Source organism: Porites lutea, chromosome 5 (genome assembly GCF_958299795.1).
Source record: "Porites lutea chromosome 5, jaPorLute2.1, whole genome shotgun sequence".
Classification (NCBI taxonomy): domain Eukaryota; kingdom Metazoa; phylum Cnidaria; class Anthozoa; order Scleractinia; family Poritidae; genus Porites; species Porites lutea.
The window spans coordinates 9,189,597-9,210,860 of NC_133205.1; the positions used below are offsets into that span (position 1 = coordinate 9,189,597).

Genomic DNA, 21,264 nt, shown 5'->3' on the forward strand with positions numbered 1-21,264 from the left:
AGAAAAATTGAAACTGTACCTGTCCTTTTGTAACCGTCTGTGAAGTGTGGGACACATCAAAAACATGAGAACGGAACAAAGCTCAGGGAACGGGAAACTTCGTTCCCATGGCCACCAGGGGACGGAAGGAAGAAAGACCCTGGGACCTAGCCTCTCTCCACGTTGTCACAGGGCAAACTTGTAGGGGTGGGTTGTTTGGAATAAAGGGAAAATTGCAGTGGATCGTGAGTAAAATGTGGTGGGTCCTGAGTCATGATATTTTGGTTTGGTGGGTGGTTTGATTGGTGGTTTCGGAAGCGTCTTCCTCCCCCCCTCCCCCTAGAGCTATAATCCCCGACGCCTGCCCTCACGGTACATTTGAAAATCAAGATGGCCGCCATTAACGATCTCACGAAAAAATAAGGGACGGTCAACTGTCTGTCGAACGACCGATAACTCGAACTTTTTCTTCTTCCCTTTAAAGGTTTAGGAGTCGACTGTATATTGGTTGAACTTGTACAAATGTTCACAGTTTTGTATCCTCCAGGATTCCCTGTTCAAATGTAAGCTGCAAATTACTGTGGTCCTTTGTCCACATTTTATGCTGTGTCACCTGCGTCAAAGCGGCAGCCATCTCGTCTGTTCCTGTATTTTCTTTGCTTCCTATTACTTCGCGCCTGGTGAAAAAGAATAAGCTTAAGGCTTGTTTAGACTCGGGAATCCGCAGTGCATACAACACTGGATTGACTAAGGAGTTGAAAAAAAATATCAAGAAAGTCACCAGGAAAATGTTGTTAGTTATTTTGTACCCAAGAAAGACAATCAGGTTATAAACAATTGTAGGGATCCAGGAACCCGAGGCGATAAGAGATGCAAATAATAAGGTCTTTGTTAGGCGTCTGTTTTGAAAGGCTCTGTTTTGGTGATGAGGAACAGTTTTTTGCTGAAACTTTCTCCAAATACCGATGTTCAGGCCGCAGATAGTCAGAACAATAGAAAAGCCGTATAAACACAGTAAAAAATACAAATCCACGACGCTTAAGGATTTTAGTAGAAAAAATGTTGAAATAGAACCAAGGATAGCCAATAACCACACCGTTAAAATAACAAGCCTGTATGCTCGCGTAGAAAGTGTTCGCTGCTTCAGCGGCCAATAGATGGCGTAAAATCTCTCCGCAGATATCAAAGCAGCAGAAATAAAAGAGGCCTGCGCGAAAACAACAATAATCATTTTAAGAAAAACGGGAGATCTTTCCTGCGATAACCGTTGGTAAGTTACAAGGGTAAAAATAGATATAGGTAGACACACACTTCCCAACAGTAAATCAGCAAAAGCCATATTTATAACAAGATATAAACTTTTCTTTGCCCGAAGCTTCTTGATAAATGTAAAGGTAATAATTGTGAATAAATTTCCCAAAGTAATGAAAGCAGCTTCCCAGCTAAGAACACAACTCCAAGTGATGACTTGTGCGTTAGGAAGGACTTCTTCAGTATGTGAAGGGGGCTCGTCTTGTAAGTCCTTTGTGGCTGCCATCTTCTTCATCTCTTGTTTCTGGCGTAAGTGAAGTGCTTACTTACGGAGTGGAAAAAACCTGGCAATAAAGCCAATCTTTCTCACAGAGGCAATTTTGCTGATTTAATGAAGGTAAAATCCCTTATTTTTCACTACCAGAGCTTTAAATAACGCCTTTTTTCCGGCCACATAACAAACCAGGACAATATTTGGCATATCTGACATTAATGAGAACCCGTGTCAGGGGCGGATCCAGGATTTTTTTTAGGAGGGGGTGCACTCGTCTCTTTCTCTACTTCAACACCAATAAACGACATAGTTTTTTTTTTTGCAGAATACCAGTTGTATTAGAAAACCACAGGTCATCTCAGGAGGGGGGAGGGGGGGGGTGCGCACCCCCTGCACCCTCCCCCTAGATCCGCCCCTGCGTGTAATACACTTTTTGGAAACGATAATTCATCAACTACTTCCCTATGCTTGTTATGCGAGAAGCCGCTACTTACTATTTTAAGGAATATGAGAAATACCTTATACAAAATTATCCCGAAATCACGGATACAGTTAACATTGCAGTCTAAACAATAAAATAATGCAAAACAAAATACATAGGCAAGAGTAACAGGCTCCTCGCTATAAAAGATAAAGTTAAGTTGAATGAGTGACGTCATTAGATAATGACAAGTTCGATTCAAAGAAGTACGAAGAGAACTTTAATTTCAGGCAAACATTAAAATTAAGTAATATCATGCAGTCAAACTTATATGAAGCGGCATGGAAACAAAAGGGCTATTTTCTGGCAAATATTGACAACCGACTGATTTCAGCAAAAAATTACTAAAGGTATGTCGCTAAAATCCTCAACAAAGATTAAACAACAACAACAACAACAACGAAAAAAAGGTGCAAGCGACAATAAAGTTAATAAGCAAAAGAATTTTTCTGTGGTTGTCAAAAAGGTAACTTCAAGAATAACAAAAAAAGCAACTGAGGATACAAATGGAAACACAAAGAGGGCCCCGATCAGTAGGCCAAGAAGTAAGCAAATTTATCGCATCAGCCAAGAAATTTTTCTGCGACCGTTAAAATAAATATATCCCAATACAGCAAGAGCGAAAAAAGTCTGGAGCGATAAAATGGCAAATGGAAAGAGGAACTTCAGTTGATACCCTGCTCGCGGAGCGGAGGTTTCTTTCCAAAATGATTATTAGCACGTACGAAGTCGCTCGCCCCGCAGACATTCGCGTAGTTGGCTTGTTTGCGTAAACAAGTCGACTATGAGAATGTCAGGCGACTTCGTGCGTGCTATGAGCCATCAGAGCCATGCCGGAAAGGAAACTCAGCTAGAGGGTATTAGAAGACCACAGATCTAGCAAATTAACGTTCTTGCGGTAATTTACCCATTGGGTTAGAATCGTTTCAACAGTCGCAAAAAAAGTCCTCCTTGTTACTTTTGGTAAATGTTGTTTGGTGAAGTTATGGCCTTTTGCGAGCCCTCCTCGCCTTTCCCATTCCCCTCTTATGTCTTTAACGATTTTTCCTGTTATTGTTTTTACGTTATTTTTGTTTTCATTGAGTGAAATTTGCTAAAATCATGGCCTGCTGAGGGACCTTTCTATTTCTTTCTCATTTGCATTTCTTTTCCTACTTGCGACTTTTACCTTTTAAATTTCCACATTTTTGTTATTTGTCCTGGAATAGTTTTTCTTATCACATTATATATTTAAGGAGGAGGAATGGACATGTTCATGGTCGTATCACCACACTTTTTGCTATTTTGTTATTCGTGCCACAATTTTCTTTTTTGCTGCATTATTTTTCGGTGAGGGTAAAAGGAGGAATGAGTTTGCGGAATGGCATGTGGCACGGCTTGCGGAATGACATTATTAGGCCGCATGAAAAATATGGAAAATGGCGCAAAGAAATAAATTAAACTGAAAAACATGTGCGCGTCTAAAAAATGAAGTTTTTTTCTTCTTTGCTTTCAGTCAAAAATAAGACTAGAAATAATGTTTAATAATATTCTAGATAAAAAAGAAACCTTTTTTGGCGATAAACATTTCATTCCTTTAAAGTCCCAAAAATCACATTTTTGGCAAAGGGGTTAACCCATTGTTTTGTCCAAAAATGTCATTTTTTTCTTTATTTATTCTTGGTCAAAATAAGGCTAGAAATAATGTTGAATAATGTTCTAGATAGAAAAGAAACCGTTGAGGGTAAAAGGCGGAAGAAATGAGTTTGCGGAATGGCATAATTATGTGAAATCTAATATATGCAGAACGACCCAAAGAAATAAATTAAAGTGAAAAGTGCGTCCTTTTTTGGCGCCAATCAATTTGCAAACGCAGCCGCTGTTTTAATGTTGGCAATCAAAAGGCCACGAAGGCTCATTGTCGATTAGCCTTTTCCGCACGGCCACAAAGATTCTTCTTGCCTTTATTAATCGGGCTGCATGGCAGAACCGATACTGCAGCACGAAAGTCAACCATTGAAGCAAAGATGTTTTGGAAGGTCACGCTCCCTTCTATTTAACTTTTTCTGCAAAAGATGTTTGCACGATTAACTTAACAGTTTCCTTTTAGCTATATTTGTATCTTCAACCGCGTGAGAAGTGTTTGTTTTTCAGACGATGGGTTTGGAGATGAAAACGGATCTTGTATTTTGTTACGTTTCCGGCACGCGAAGCTAAAAGCCGCTGGAGAAGGGCGAGTTCGAATCCTGGCAATTGAGTGTGTCTTTTTTTCTTTTTTTCCCCTTCCTACAGTTTTAGCATTTTTTCACGATCAAACGCACACTCTCAAACAAAGAACGAAGGTGCGAAGACACGCGGAATGGCCGAAAGGAGACAGAGAGAGTTCGCTTTACTCGATTTCTGGATAAGAGATTAATGTTTGACTCAGGGTGTTCATTTAGTCTCAAATATGATCTATGATTATATCTTTTGCTAGTTGTGCACGTGCATATGAAACTTGAAAACAATGCCAGTGAATACTGAGGACGCTCACTTGTAAACACAAAATCTGGGGGGGAAATTGGTTATATTTGAGGCCCTATTTAAAAGCCTTCCCTGTTTTCAATGTTCAAACCAACATGACATGAAGCCTCGTTCCCAAAGCTTATCATTTTATTAAAATATTAGCGAATTGAGCGGCTAGCATGCTATTTCACTGCTTTGATGATTCTTAAAACTGCATTTCGAAATATCTCGAAAACGCTCTAATAGAATTTCTTCAAACTTTGCCATAATGGAGGCATTTATAGCAGGTACATACTCCCTTAAGCGATTTCTTCAAAAAAACTCCTGGTACAGAGAAACACAACGATAAATGAAAAACGTAATGGCGTCATTACGTTGCCATGGCGACTCCGTTTGCAATAAAACCCAGATCATAAGAAACTTTCATCTTTATGTAATACAGTTGTGGTAACCTTTTTTTCCATATCTTTACTCATGCCGACGTAGTTAATGCTCAAGCTTGGGAGGTATCAACCCCAAAAAATCCAGTCGAGCCACCTTAAGAAGAATATATCAAAGATTGAGTGTTTTGTTTACATTCTACCAATTTCAAACAAGTTTTTGGTTGTGAAGTTGAGCGTTTTAATGATTATCGCTATTTTTCTTCAAAGTATACCGTCAGCTTGATGAGTTTCCACGGATGATCACAATTTCGTATACTCCACAATTTCCCTTCGAAAGTGAGCTGTACCTTGTTGTGATTGGATGCGATATCAGCTTTTCCTGCATTTCCTTCGCTGTGCTTTACTTCCTGCCTTTTAAAACAGAAGAAATTTAAAGATTGCCTAAACTCAGGAATTCTCAAAGCGTACACTATTGGATTGATAAACGAGCTGCTAAAATGTATAAACACAGTTAGGAGGAATATGTTTTTAGACATTTTGTATCCAAAAATACTTATCAAATTGTAAATAATCGTCGGGAGCCAAGAACACGAAGTTGAAATAGATACTGATAATAACGCCTTTGTCAGGCGCTGATTTTGTAAGGCTCTGTTTTGGTGATGAGAAGTAGTTTTTTGCTGGCATTTTCGCCCGATACCGATGTTAAAACCACAAATTGTGAGAGCTACAAACAAAGCGTAGAAAGATACGAAAGTATACACAGCTAGAGGGGTGAAGAATGGCAGAAGATAAACCGTATGAAAAAGAGTTGCTACAATCCACACCGTCAAAATAAACAGCTTGTATGCTCGCGTTGTAAGTTTTCGGTGCTTCAATGGCCAATATATGGCATAAAATCTCTCTGCAGATATCAAAGTAGCGGTAATGAGTGAGGCTTGCGAGAAAACCGTAACGAACAATTTTTAAAAAACTGGTTGGAGATGTAAGTTCCTGCGATAACCAGTTACGAGTACCAAGAACATAAACAGATGTAGGAAGACACACACCTCCAAGCACCAGATCAGCAAACGCCATATTCAGAACAAGATATAAACTTTTCTTAGTTCGAAGCTCTTTGTTAGATGCAAAGAGTACAGTAGTGAGCAAGTTTCCAACGACAATAACAACAGCTTCCAACGCAAGAGCAAAACTCCAAGTGATGACTTGTGCCTTCGAAACGATTTCCCTGGTACTGTAAGGGACGTATTGTGTGAGTTCGTCGTAACTGATATAATCGCCATTGCTTCGTTTTCTACGAACGTTACTTAAAAGAGAAACAATACCAAATGTTGTAGTTTGTTATCGAAGGCTTAATCTGTCATATTTGAATAGTGATGTGAAAATGGCTTTTCTGTAAACGCAATCTATTTACTCAGTAATATCATCCGCAAAACACAATTTTCGGGCAAAGATTAATTCGCACCTGTTTACAATAAGTATTCAAAACTACAAGAAAATTACCATCGCCACAAACGCAAATTTGTAGCATCAGCCTTGTACTATTACATGTTATTTACATTTAGTGTACACCACACAAGTAAATCAGTAGTGCTTTTAGTTCCCCAGCGCTGATTGGTTTAAGCTTGGGTGATTAACCTGAAAAGTACTATTCACTACTGAGACATTAAAAACTTGAACTGCGCTTTTTTTCTTTGATTACAGGATTTCGAGGCGAGGCGTTTGTGGCCGATCGGTCAAAACCTCGAACTCCGGATCTGGAGGTCCGGGGTTCAAGCCTCGCCCGTCACGTTGTTTCCTTAGACAAGGAACTTTACTCCTCTTTGTCTCTCCTCACCCAGGTGTATAGATAAAGACAAACTTCTGGCGAGGGTTCTTTTAATAGCTGCGATAGACTAGCTTCTCGTCCAGGGAAGAAGTAGCAATACTTCTAGGCATGCTTCATGCTAAGGAAACCAAGATACCCGCAGGCCGTTTGAGCATTTAGGTCGTGTGCACCTTAACCTTTTCTATTTTTTCACCTTTACAGGGTTGCGGAGTCCAAAGAAATTGGAATAATATTTCTGAAGATCGTCCACCGTTTCAAGTCCTTCATTTCGTTCACATTGTTTGACCTTATTTCATCCGGTTACCGTGTGACATTGTCAGCGTTAATACATTGCGCGGCGCGCAAATTTTTCTAGCATTTGACAAAAATAAAGTAGTTTTGGGTTTTCCAGTTATTCAGCTTGTGTGGTATATACTAAAACAATTATTCACCTCAGTGTCGGTGGCTAGTGGTGGATTTTTACCTCCACTTCTGTGAATAATTGTTAAAAAATAAAGCATATCAGATTTGTTGTGCAGTAGCTTCCAGCTATGCTGTACTGAGTTTTAATAAGAACGAAACAGCTGTCTACAGCTGTAACCCGACTCTGTTGGGCTCTTTCGTATGAAATGTTGATGCTTCGCGAAGTTAATTTTCTACGTAGCAACATCGTTGTTTCTTTGTTTGTTATGTTGGAAGGAAAGCAGCAACTATTTAGCACAATACATTACAAAATCTTTGTTTTCTTTTTTTCTTTTCTCCACACGATTTTCTTTCCATAATGTACTTGCACCAAATCTTAACTTGATGTAAAAGATATTCATTTGGCACGTATGAGTTTGCTCAAGCGAAGAGAATTTGACCAAAGGAGTGACTCCAATGCAGCATATCATTATTTGTCGTTCATTTCGGGTTAGGTGAACACATTCTGCAAAATACATGTATATAAAAGAGTAAGAAAGTCTATTTTCTCACGGACGTAGTAAAACTGCCACAAATTATAACACATCAATAGTATACTGGAATTGCTAGAATTCAAAAGCACTATATGTGCTTGAAAAACAACAATAATAACCAAGCAGTTAAGGTACTAAATTTAAGATAAATTAGAAAAAATAAAACGAGAATTAACGTAGCAATCACGGAACAAGTGAGACGCTGAGTTTATAACCCTTTGAGCTCCAAGAGAGATCGGAATCAAATTTCTCCTTGTAATATCACCGCTTTGGTACACAGAGTGGTAGCGAGAATTAATGGCATGATGAATTTGATTGAAATTTTGATAACTTCTCCCTACTAGTTCTATTGGAAATGTATAGGGGGAGCAAATGAAAATTTTAATTTTAATATTTGGGTAAAAAGGTAAAAAAAAAAAAAAACATTTACTCACAGTTTTAGAAGTCAGCCATGTTGAATGGTTTTTTTCTCATCTTGGTGTTCTGAATGTTGTGAAGTTCAGTTTGATACTGTGACCAGCGCTTTTCCAGTCGCACTTGTCTACTCTCTTGACTTGCAAGTCTGTAGGATAAAAGTAGACAACTAGCATCTAGCATTTACAAATATATAATCTAAAAAGCAAAAGGTTTATCACAGTTTCACCTAATGTTAAGCAAGAGAACTCCTTTAGCATCATCTTCCTCTACAACTGAAACGATGAGGGTCAACGATTCAATTAATATCCATACCATTGTTCGCAGAATGCAATCCCTACTTAAGTGTTTCTATCCCCCTATGACTTTTTAGGGCAGAGGTTATGTTGTTGGTACTAGTGTATAGCCCCCACCCACCCACCCCCCTTCCCCGTTTCCTTTTTCAGGGGCTCATTTCCGCCTAAGGTTTTCATCGGCAACTGAAGATGACGTATTTCTGACCTCCTTGTTATAGAAGACTTGTTTTATAACTATTACGTATACGGAAAGAGGTTTTTCATCGTTGCACCTAAGGTCAAGCTAGAGAGCGATTCTTTTAATAGCTATAGTCCTATCAGTGCAGAAAAAAGAAACATTGGCCGTACAGTTAAACCCCGCCTAACGGACACCTCGGTAATACGGTCACCTCGTTATTACGGCCACTTTTTTTATCCGCCTAGCGAGACGGCCATACAGTTTTTTGTTAAAAACTCTCGTTAATACGACCAATTTGTTTTGGCCCATTAGTGACCGTAGTAACAGGGTTCCACTGTACTTGCCAGCCTAGTGATAAAAGTCTTAGAAAGGGTTATACAGTAAGTGCGCGGCGGCCATTTGAAGGAGTAAAACAATTAAACCCTTTTCCTTTGGGAAAAAAATTTCACTTTTATGCAAATGATTTTTTGGTGTTTACCCCTCCAACATGGTCGCCTCGCACAGACTCTATACACTTCTGTCTGACTTACTTACGTCAGTGGCAATTTAACAGTTCAAGGTACTCATTGATAAACAAAGCGAAGAAAATATACCTTTTGAGTTACAGCTTCTCGTTAGAGATGTTTTACTGGAACAATTTAGGTTTCTGCGAAACTGCCCACCTACCCCTCCCTAACCCAACATTTTGTCCCAAGTGAGACGCAAATGTTAACGTTGAGTTAGGGGAGGAGTAGGAGGACAGTTTCCCAGAAAACTAAATAGATCCGTTTTATGACCCAATACTTATTTTTTTGATCTCGATTAGTACCTGTCCTGTATCAGTGACTGTATCCGTGCATCAATGGTGCTGTTACTTTTGTATGATAACAGGTTAGTGGTTTCTTTTTTCCAGTGTTTGTTGAGCGTAGGAAAATTTTCCAGAGGGAAGGAAAAAGGTACCGCCGTCTGAAAACAAACAAAAATTTATACTTTTTGCAAATGCTTTTAACAGACAAATTGGTTTCTTTTATCTCCGTATATCAATAATTAAAGTCAAGTGCAGAGTAAAGATTGTTGTTTAGCTCTGTCTACAGTGCCTCTCAATTCAGAGTGAAACTACGCGGAAATCGACTCGACCGGCCTCATGATCACTAATGTGTCGCGAGCGGAGAAAACTATAGCATTTACTTAGTCAAAGGTAAGAATATGATCCAAAGTATAATATACTCTTTATAAAGGAGAAAGCACAAACAAGCGGTATTTTAGCTAATATATTCTAGTTAGAGGCTGAGAATAATTATGTATGTGCGTACAAGAGTGGTGTTGGCCCGTCTATACCTTTAAAAACTGTCGTAAATTATTAGCGAACACGTCTCTCTTTCTGAGGGGAGGAGGCGGCTATACACAGGCTGACGCAGATTACAAGGACGAATTAGGCAAGACGCTCAAACTATAAAACAAGGCGTGCCACAGGGTTCTGTTTTAGGACCTGTTTTGTTCCTGCTTTCCACTACGGCAATCGAGATCTACTGTTGATATTTTCGCGGACGATGCAACATTAACAGCTACTGCGCGCTTTTCGGATATTTAATCTCTGACCCAGTACCTAAATAAAACCCTTTGCAAAAACGGTTCGGTGTCACTCTTGACTGGAATATGACTTAAGACCCAAATATTAACGAACTTTGCAAAAAGAAATATCTAAACACCTAGCTCTCCCTAAGAACGTGATTCCCTAGGTACGAAGGAAAGAAAGAGAAACTTATAACGAAGTTATCAAACCTATTTTAATGTACGGGACGGGGTATCGTTTGGGACAGCTGCTTAGCGGAATCCTGTCACATGATGACCACGGGGTTCTCAAGCTTCAATAACCTGAAATGGCTGCCTGTTACTGAAGCAGTCTTTTAATAAAACAAACTCTTTAGTTTATAAAAGCTTCGATAGTATTTTAATACCCCGATTTACATACATGATTTATCAATCAAGAATTCGGACATCCAAAGACATGCAGTACTCGTAATTTCGATCTAAATTTGGGAGGGCGAACCTTTAAGGACAGAAAAGTTACAAGGTTGATCACAAGTCATTATCTACAATTTCCTGTTCAAAAGTGAGCTGTAAATTATTGTGATCTGTAGTCAATGTTCTTCGGTGCATCACCAGCGTCAAATCGGCAGCCATCTCGTTTCCTTTTAAATTTTCTTGGCTTCGCCTCACTTTCTTCCTTGCGAAACAACATTGATTCAAGGCTTGTTTAAACTCGGGAATTCGTAATGCGTATACGACAGGATTAATAAAGGAGCTGGAAAAATACATAAAAAAAGATACAAGGAAAATGTTGTCGGACATTTTGTATTCAAAAAAGTCTGCCAAGGTGTAAGCGACTGAAGGCAGCCAAGAACTCAAAGCCATAACAGAAACAAACATCAATGCCTTTGTTAAGCGCTGGTTTTGCAAGGCTCTGTTTTGCAAATGGGGAACAGTTTTTTGTTGAAATTTTCTCCAAATACCGATGTTCAGGCCGCAGATGATCAGAACAATAGACAAGCCGTACAAACATAGTCCAAAAAATAAACCCACTACGCTTACGAAGTGCAGGAGAAAAACTGTAAAAATAGAACCAAGGATACTCAAAATCCACGGCGTCAAAATAACAAGCCTGTACGTTCGCGCAGAAAGTGTGCGGTGCTTCAGCGGCCAATAGATGGCGTAAAATCTCTCAGCAGATATCAAAGCAGCGGTAATAAACGACACTTGGGCAAAAACTACAATAATGATCTTGAGAAAAAACGGCGATCGTTCTATCGTCAATTGGTGGCGAGTGTCGATGATAAAAATAGATAAAGGGAGACACACACTTCCCAACGCTAGATCCGCAAATGCCATATTTACAACAAGATATAAACTTTTCTTAACGCGAATCTTCTTGATAAATGCAAAGATAACAATTGTGAGAAAGTTTCCCAAAGTAATGAAAGAAGCTTCCCAAGTAAGAGCACAGCTCCAAGCGATGACTTGTGCCTTAGAAAGGGCTTCTTCTGTTTGCATAGGGGACTCAACGTGTGAAACTGTAGTAGCTGATGTATTTTTCATTGTTTGTTTTCTTTTTGCGGTTGTTGTTTTCACGTTACTTCAACGTATAGCGTGGATTACCAGAAGGAGAGAAATGACATGACCTCAGAGTTGAATGTTCTTATCATGAAAATTTTGCTGATTTCTCGTCCATGCCAAAATCCATTATTTTGACTGCCAGCCCTTAAAATGGGCCAAGTTTCCACATAATATAAAATTGGCTTATCTGTGCACACAGTCTATTTGCTTAGTACTGTCACCCGCAAAACACACCTGTTTCATCCACACAGGGCTTACAAAAAGCTATAAAAAATTACCCACCATTAAAACTATAAAGAAAAACAACTGACCTGAAAGCTGTTAACATTGGAGGAAACACAGTTGAAATATACAGCAAAAGCAAATTAATCAAGAGTGACGTCATGATATGAGTTTCGATTCAAAGAAACTTACCGCCCACGAAGCAATCTTTTCATTTCAACCAAACCTTAAATGTAAGTTACGTCATGCAGTTTAAACTTAAACAAAGCAGCAGGGAAACAAAAGGAGAGGTCACTTTTAAAAAACCTTCACATACGAACAAAGAATCGGAAACGCTTAATTTCTTCAACAAATGTAAATACGGTATACTTTGGAAACTCTCTCACTATACTATGAAGTGGTAGAATGTTACATTAGAAGAAACAATGAAGTGGGGAAAATCCGGGATCGTTTACGATAATTCTTATCAGCTGCAATATAAAAAGGCATTTTGGCTTGTTGGTTTTATGTTTTGGCAGATAAGATCTCTTGTGCAACCTCTTCTTGCTAAACTGTACTGACGCGTTCTGACAAGAACAAAACAGCTGTCTATAAAGGCAGCCATCTTGCCGCCTGAGTTCTATGCAAAGTTAATTTTCTTACGTAGCATCATTGCTTCTTTGTTTTGTTATGTTGGATGGAACTAGTAGCAGGCGAAATCTGATCACTTCTGGAAACTACTGAAAAAATCCCGAAAACTCTCTTTCCTTTCCTTTCTTCAGACCAGTTTATTGCCAGATGGTTATATTGGTAAGAAATTGAAGAAGGAACAATGGACCATATTTCTGTTAAATCCTTACTGGCGAAAATCATAGTTTAGACTACAATTCTTATTAAAAGCTGGTGAGTGTTGAAAGCTATTAATATTGCAGCAAATACAAAATAAAAATCTTTAACACAGTTGAGACATACAGCAAGAGTAATCAATTCAAGCCATAAACTTTTAATTTTAACCAAACTGCAGTTTAAACTTAAGTAGCAGGGTAAGAAAAAGAGAGGTCACTTTTAGGAATGTTTCCGGTTGGTACAAAGAAAAATTAAACCTTATATCTTTAACAAATGTAAATACAGTTTGGAAACACCTTCATTATACTAAGACGATACAGAAAGTAAGCTCAGAAGTAACAGTGAAATCAGAAAGGGACCGCTAACGAAATTTCTAATCATCTAGACTATACAGGTGAATGGATTTTATAATAATAATAATAATAACATGTTTAAACAGGATGACCATTTCAGTTATAAAAACTGCTATCAATATGGGTCCTGTATAAAAATAAATGAATAAAAAGATAAAAACATTAATTATATACGAAACTGGGATACATTACATAATTATAATCAATGAAAAAAGGTAGCCTCCTTATGAACAAAACTACATACAATCATTAAAAAGGGTAGCCCCCTTATAAAAAAAGGCCCTCTTAGTCAACTCGAGATTTATTTTATCAATAGATAACCCATCCTTAGACCTAGTGTCATAGTCATGAATATCATAAGTTCGCCGTCGAAAATAATCTGAGAAATAACTTGGAGCTTGTCCATCAAGACAATTCTTGACAAGTTTGACGATATGTTTCTCTCTTCTTGTCTTAAGAGGGTCCCAACCAAGACTGGAAGCCATATCTTGAGTGGACAAATGCACCGTTTTTAACACTATCCTAGCAGCACGTCTCTGCAGGCGTTCCAATTCTTCTTCATTTCCTTTACCACAGCCATGAAAAACAGCACAACAGTATTCCAAATTTGGTAGTATCATCGATTTATACAATCGGTTCGATGCTTTGGTTGTTAATGATGATCTAATTCTTGAGAACATCCCCAGTGTTTTAGAAACTTTCTTCTTCACATAGTCAATATGCAAATTAAAGGAAAGACTGTTCTCCAAAACTACGCCTAGGTACTTAAAGGCATCAAAGTGTTTCACAGATTCTCCTCCCAACGTCATATGAGCCCCATCAATGTCTTGGCGACATAGTCTCTGGTGGGTGCCAAAAACCATGAAATCAGTCTTCTTTAAATTGAGAATCAGTTTATTTGTAGACAGCCACTCAGACAGATTATGCTTGTAATTTGTACATTTTACCAGCTCAGATCTCTGCAACATGCAGCGTCTGGCTACACTAAACGAGTTCAAATGAGAACAAAACAGCTGTGTACAGCTGCCACCCCGCTCGGCTGAGTTTTATCGTATGAAATCACAGGGCCCGGGCAGGGGGAGGGGCTGTGGGAGCCAGGCCCCCCCCAACACTTTTTGAAAAATAAAGAAATAAAATTAAGTACGGTGGAACCTCGATTTAACGAAGGGCCAAGTGACTGGCAAAATATTCTCGTTATAACGAGGTTCGTTAACTTATATCAAGGTGTTTTTTTTACATTGCCTTACATGACCCACAATTGACGTGCTCCCAACGTCAGTGGCTTCATAGCTCAGTTGGTAGAGCATCGCACCGGTAATCGCGAGGTCACGGGCTCAAACCTCGTTGAAGTCCTGAATTTTTTTCAGTCTTCTTTACGCAATTGCATAAATTGCGTTCACTGCGACGATCATTTCTACATTTTCATTTTTCGTAATATACATTACGTTCATATAAATAGTATCTTTGCTGGAATAAGAATCTTCCAGCATCTATATTTATCATTGTCCGTTTCGATCCCTGTCTTTACGAAACTGCACTTAGTCCTAGACTTCTGCGTTTTCAAACAGCAAGGCTGTAGCAGACTGCTGGCAACGGTGGGAATGGAGTCTTTTTTTATTAAGGTTCTCGATTAAATCTGCAGACTACTCCACGGAACTACTTGCGCCAGCAAGTAAAGGATGGTTTCGCGTAAATTCTGTTGACAACCGCTGAGTGTAAGAGGCGCAATGAGGTTGCGGAATGGCATGTGGTATGGCTTGCGGAATGACATAATTATGTGAAAACAGGAGCCGAATCTGCTCCTGGTAGAATGTAATATATGCAGAATGACCCAAAGAAATAAATAAAACTGAACAGTGCGTAATTTCTTGGCGCCAATCAACTTGCAAACGCAGCCGCTGTTTTAATATTGACAAACGATGACAATAAAAAAGCCACGAAGGCTAATTGTCGATTAGCCTTTTCCGCCCAGCCGCAAAGATTCTTCTTGCCTTTACTAGTCAGGCTGCATGGCAGAACCGATACTACAGCACGAAAGTCGGCTATTGAAGAAAAGATTTTTTGGAAGGTCACGCTCCCTTCTACTTAATTAATTTTTTCTGCAAAAGATGTTTGCACGATTAACTTTACAATTTCCTTTTACCTATATTTGTATTTGCAACCGCGTGAGAAGTGTTTCTTTTTCAGACGGTGGGTTCAGAGATGAAAACGGATCTTGTACTTTGTTTCCTTAGCTGCTTGGTTAAGTTTCCAGCACGCGAAGCTAACAGCTGGCGGAGAAGGGCAAGTTCGAATCCTGGCAATTGAGTGTGTGTCTTTTTTTTCTCCCTTCCTACCGTTTTAGAATTTTTTCACGATCAAACGCACACACTCACACAAACAAGGAAGGTGCGAAGACACGCGGAAAGGCCGAAAGGAGACAGAGAGCAGTGCGCTTCACTCGATTTCTGGATTACAGATTAATGTTTGACTCGGGGCGTTTATTTAGTCTCAAATATGATCTGATCTGTCCACCGTATTAATTACGATAATTAATAATCCCTAGAATTGTAGCTAACCCGACCTCACGTTCAACAAGCGTTCTTTTCGCTATAGCGTTTTGACATTTGACTTTACTATAATGGTGGGCAGAAAGAGAGAAAGTATTGTCGAAAGCAACAAAAATAAATTAAGTACAATTAAGTATTACATAGACACAAATGCAGTAAAGCTTATCGCTACTTTCTGCTCTGCCTTGTTGGTCTAAGCCAGAAGTAATAAATGGACCAGCAAAAAAAAAAGCTCACTCAAATTGGCGCCAAAAAAAAGGCGCGGCAAAGACGCGCACATGTTTTTCAGTTTAATTTATTTCTTTGCGCCATTTTCCATATTTTACATTCCGCATAATTATGTCATTCTGCAAGCCGTACCACATGCCATTCCGCAAACTCAATCCGCCTTTTACCCTCACCGATTATTTTTAACAACCTCGCGTCATTTCTTGCAAACTAATTTGTTAGTTACAAAGTTGCGTCTGCTTCGTCGTTTTAACTTGGATCTCACTTACTTCAATATTCGATGGACTTTTCCGCAATCGTTTAATAGTTTTTGCTTTTCGGGATAATTATTTGCAGACAAACTTTTGCCAAAGAATTCAATCAACGACAGATATGCCGCGCTGTTCATGTGATCGTACATTCTCATTCCCAGAGCCCGTCGTTTCTTGGCCAAATCAAGCCGAGTGGCTCTGGGGACGTGAATGCTGTTCGTGTACGAAACAGCTGTCCCAGCTATCCACAGTTCAGCCTCGTTCCCAAGGTCCTATCTCTTCCTTCCTCAAAAGACGCTGAGTTGTCGAGCAGAGCTAAATTTTTTACGTAGCTTCAGCCTAGCTGCTTTGCTTACTGCATTAAAGCTACGGTAACACGGGCAAAGAACGTGCATCTTGTTTGGCAACATTGCTGCCAAACGAGCTCAAAAGCGATGTTGCACGTTATACTACCCACATTCACATCAGGTTTTTGCAAATTGCGACTAGTTGTTCCAGGAAGAAAGAATTCTGCCACAAAAAAAGTACAGTCATGTTACACGTTTTACCAGCCCAAGGCAAACTTGTTTTGTAGCAGGTGAAGCAACTCCACACCAGTGTATGGCGTGACTCCCGCGTAATTTTCTCCAATCAGACGTCGGTATTTACGCAACTTCCAATAACCTGATTTATTGCAAGACAGGTTTAATGTGGTGGGTAAAACTCGCAACATTGCTATTGAACTCGTTTTGCAACAATGTTGCAAAACCAGTTGCACGTTTACGTTGCCCGTTTTAAGGACAGTTGTCATGAATTTCAAACTATTTAGCAAAATACATAAAGCGTTAGTTCCTTTACTCTTCCCACACGCTTAAGTTGCGGGTGCTAGCAAGATTACATGCGAACCATTTTGGCAGGGATCTTAGTTTAACTGTTTCAAAGCCGCCAAGCCGACTTCGCTTTAAGCAATCGCTATATTAGTATGTTTCTTAAGGTGATGTTACACAGGACGATTCGCAACGACGTTTTTTTGCGCAACACAGCATTACAGTGTTAGAACAATGTTGTAACTCTTTAAAACAATGTCGCAACGCTGTTTTTTTCATATTGCGCTAAAAATCGTCGTTGCGAATCGTCTCGTGTAACATCACCTTTAGTTAACGACCAACATAGAAAGAACGTTGGGTAGAACTAATGAAATTCGGTCTCCAAGTTCTGAGTTCTCTAAATGGATTTAAGAAGAATATTTCAAAGATAGAGTTTTCTGTGTACATTCTACCAGTTTCAAACAACTTTTTGGTTGTGAAGTTGAGCGTTTCAATGATTATCGCTATTTTTCTCGAAAGTTTATCGTCAGCTAGATGAGCTTCAAAGGGATGATCACAATTTTGTATCCTCGACAATTTCCCGTTCGAAAGTGAGCTGTACCTTGTTGTGATTGGATGCGATATCAGCTCTTCTTGTATTTCCTTTGCTGTGCTTTACTTCCCGCCTTCTAAAACAGAAGAAATCTAAAGATTGCCTAGATTCAGGAATTCTCAAAGCGTACACTATTGGATTGATAAACGAGCTGGTAAAATGTATAAACAAAGTTAGGAGGAAAATGTTTTCAGACATTTTGTATCCAAAAATACTTATCAAATTGTAAATAATCGTCGGGAACCAAGAACACGAAGTCGAAATAGATACTAATATTAACGCCTTTGTCAGGCGCTGATTTTGTAAGGCTCTGTTTTGGTGATGAGAAGTAGTTTTTTGCTGGCATTTTCGCCAGATACCGATGTTAAAACCACAAATTGTGAGAACTAGAAACAAAGCGTAAAAAGATACGAACGTATACACAGCTAGAGGGGTGAAGAATGGCAGAAGATAAACCGTATGAAAAAGAGTTGCTACAATCCACACCGTCAAAATAACGAGCTTGTTTGCTCGCGAAGTAAGTGTTCGGTGCTTCAGCGGCCAATAGATGGCGTAAAATCTCTCTGCAGATATCAAAGCAGCGGTAATGAGTGAGGCTTGCGAGAAAACCGTAACGACAATTTTTAAAAAACTGGTTGGAGTTGTAAGTTCTTGCGATAACCGGTTACGAGTACCAAGAACATAAACAGATGTAGGAAGACACACACCTCCAAGCACCAGATCAGCAAACGCCATATTCAGAACAAGATATAAACTTTTCTTAGTTCGAAGCTTTTTGTTAGATGCAAAGAGTACAATAGTGAGCAAGTTTCCAACGACAATAACAACTGCTTCCAACGCAAGAGCAAAACTCCAAGTGATTACTTGTGCCTTCGAAACGATTTCCCTGGTACCTGTAAGGGACGTATTGTGCGAGTTCGTCGTAACTGATATAATCGTCATTGCTTCGTTTTCTACGAACGTTACTTAAAAGAGAAACAATACCAAATGTTGTAGTTTTTTATCGAAGGCTTAATCCATCATATTTGAATAGTGATGTGAAAATGGCTTTTCTGTAAACGCAATCTATTTGCTCAGTAATATCATCCACAAAAAACAATTTCCCGAAAAAGATTAATTCGCACCTGTTTACAATAAGTGTTCAAAACTATAACAAAATTACCATCGCCACAAACACAAATTTGTAGCATCAGCCTTAGCTTGTACTATTAAATGTTATTTAAATTTAGTATACACCACACAAGTAAATAGTGCTTTTAGTTCCCCAGCGCTGATTGGTTTAAACTCGGGTGATTAACCTGACAAGTACTATCCACTACCGAGACATTAAAAACTCGAACTACGCTTTTTTTCTTTGATTACAGGGTTTCGAGGCTAGGCGTTTGCGGCCGATCGGTCAACACCTCGAACTCCGGATCTGGAGTCCTTCAAGTCCTTCATTTCGTTCACATTATTTGACCTTATTTCAACACCAGAGTTACCACGTGACATTGTCAGCGTTAATACATTACGCGGCGCGCAAGATTTAAATTTTCCGAGCATTTAACAAAAGTAAAGTACTTCTGGCTTTTCTAGTTAATAAGCTTACGTGGTATATACTAAAACAATTATTCACCTCAGTGTCGGTTGCTAGTGGTGGATATTTACCTCTACTTCGGCGAATAATTGTTAAAAAATTAAACAAATCAGATTTGTTGTGCAGTAGCTTCCAGCTATGCTGTAGTGAGTTTTAATAAGAACGAAACAGCTGTCTACAGCTGTAACCCCACTCTGCTGAGCACTATCTTATGAAATGTCGATGCCTCGAGAAGTTAATTTTCTACGTAGCAACATCATTGTTTCTTTGTTTGTTATGATGCAAGGAAAGCGGCATGAGTATTCTGATCAGTTCCGAAAACTATTTAGCATAATACATTACATAAAACTTTGTTTTCTTTTTTTCTCCACACGATTTTCTTTCCGTAATGTACTTGCACCAAATCTTAACTTGACGTAGAACATATTCATTTGGCACGTACGAGTTTGCTCAAGCGAAGAGGATTTGACCAATCAAATGACTCCAATGCAGCATATCATTATTTGTCGTTCATTTCTGGTTAGGTGAACACATTCTGCAAAATACATGTATATGAAAGAGTAAGAAAAGTCTACTTTTTCACGGACGTAGCAAAACTGTCACAAATTATAACACATCAATAGACAAAAGTATAATGGCAATTGCTAGATGTCAAAAGCACTATATGTGCTTGAAAAACAAGAATAATAACGAAGCAATTAAGGTAGTGAATTTAAGATAAATTAAAAAAAATAAAACGAGAATTAACGCAGCATTCAGGGAACAACTGAGACGCTGAGTTTATAACCTTTTAAGCTCCAAGAGAGATCAGAATCAAATTTCTTCTTGTAATATCACCGCCTTGGTACACAGAGTGGTAGCGAGAATTAATGGGTGATGAATTTGATTGAAATTTTGATAACTTCTTCCTACTAGTTCTATTGAAAATGTATAGGGGGAACAAATGAAAATTTCAATTTTAATATTTGGGTAAAATGGTAAAAAAAAAAAACATTTACTCACAGTTTTAGCAGTCAGCCATGTTGAATGGTTTCTTCTCATCTTGGTGTTCTGAATGTTGTGAAGTTCAGTTTGATACTGTGACCAGCGCTTTTCCAGTCGCACTTGTCTACTCTCTTGACTTGCAAGTCTTTTAACAGGATAAAAGTAGACAAAAGCGGATTTTAACATTCCAGCATTATAAATATACAAAAAAAGCAAAAGGTTTATCACAGTTACACCTCATGTTAAGCATCTCTCCGATCCTTCCTAGAGCCGAAAAAATGCAATTAAAATCGATACCCTTGTTCGCAGAATGCAATCCCTACTGAAGTGTTTCTATCCCTGACTCTTTAGGGCCGAAGCTTTGCTCTTGGCGCTAGTGGATAAAGTTGAGTTAGGGGAGGAGTAGGAGGACAGTTTCCAAGAAACCTAAATAGATCCGTATTATGACCCAATACTTAGTACCTGTCCTGTATCAGGGACTGTATCCTTGCATCAATAGTGCTGTTGCTTTTGTATGATAACAGGTCAGTGGTTTCTTTTCTCCAGTATTTGTTGAGCGTAGGAAAACTTTCCAAAGGAAAGGAAAAAGGTACCGCCGTCTGAAAACAAACAAAACCTTGAGCGCTTTGCAAATGCTTTTAACAGACAAATTGGGTTATTTTACCTTCGTATATTTTAGTTAAAGTCAAGTGCAGAATGAAGATTGTTGCTTAGATATATCTAAGGTGCTTCTCAATTTAGAGTGAAACCAAGCGGAAATCGATATACAGTAAAGTCACCGGCCTCATGATCACCAATGTATTGCGAGGGGAGACAACTAGCATTTACTTACTAGTAAAAAGTAAGAATCTTCCAAAGTATAATATACCCGTGATAGAGAAAAGAGTACCAACAAAGTGTAATCTAGCTGAGACATTCTAGTAAGAGGCGAGGAATAATTGCGTAGGTGTGTACAAGAGTGGTGTTGGCCCGTCTATACCATTAAAAACTGTCGTAAATTGTTAGGGAACACGTCCCTCTTCCTTATGGGAGGAGGCGACTGTACACAGGCTATGGAGGCATACTCCTCTACGTCAAAGGCAATTACAGTATTTCACTGACGCAGATTACGAGAAATTAGACAAGAGCCTCAAACTATAAAACAAGGCGTGCCACAGGGTTCTGTTTTAGGACCTGTTCTGTTCCTGCTTTCCACTATGGCAACCAAGATCTACTGTTGATATTTTCGCAGACGATGCAACATTAACAGCTACTGCGCACTTTTCGGATATTTAGTCGCTCACCC

At 38.9% G+C, this 21,264-nt stretch overlaps 1 protein-coding gene across 1 annotated transcript in view; it reads right to left on the bottom strand.

Annotated features, from left to right (window-relative positions):
- Window positions 1-7,513: 7,513 nt before the first annotated feature.
- The window catches only part of LOC140936623 (WD repeat-containing protein 93-like), a 30,125-nt gene continuing 16,374 nt past the window's right edge, over window positions 7,514-21,264 (bottom strand). The window contains exons 13-15 of the mRNA XM_073386121.1: window positions 20,442-20,578; window positions 19,998-20,124; window positions 7,514-7,584 (exon numbers count right to left, since the gene is read on the bottom strand). Of these exons, the coding sequence (XP_073242222.1) occupies window positions 7,570-7,584; window positions 19,998-20,124; window positions 20,442-20,578 (279 nt within the window). The 3' untranslated portion in view covers window positions 7,514-7,569. The remainder of the gene's footprint in view (window positions 7,585-19,997; window positions 20,125-20,441; window positions 20,579-21,264) is intronic.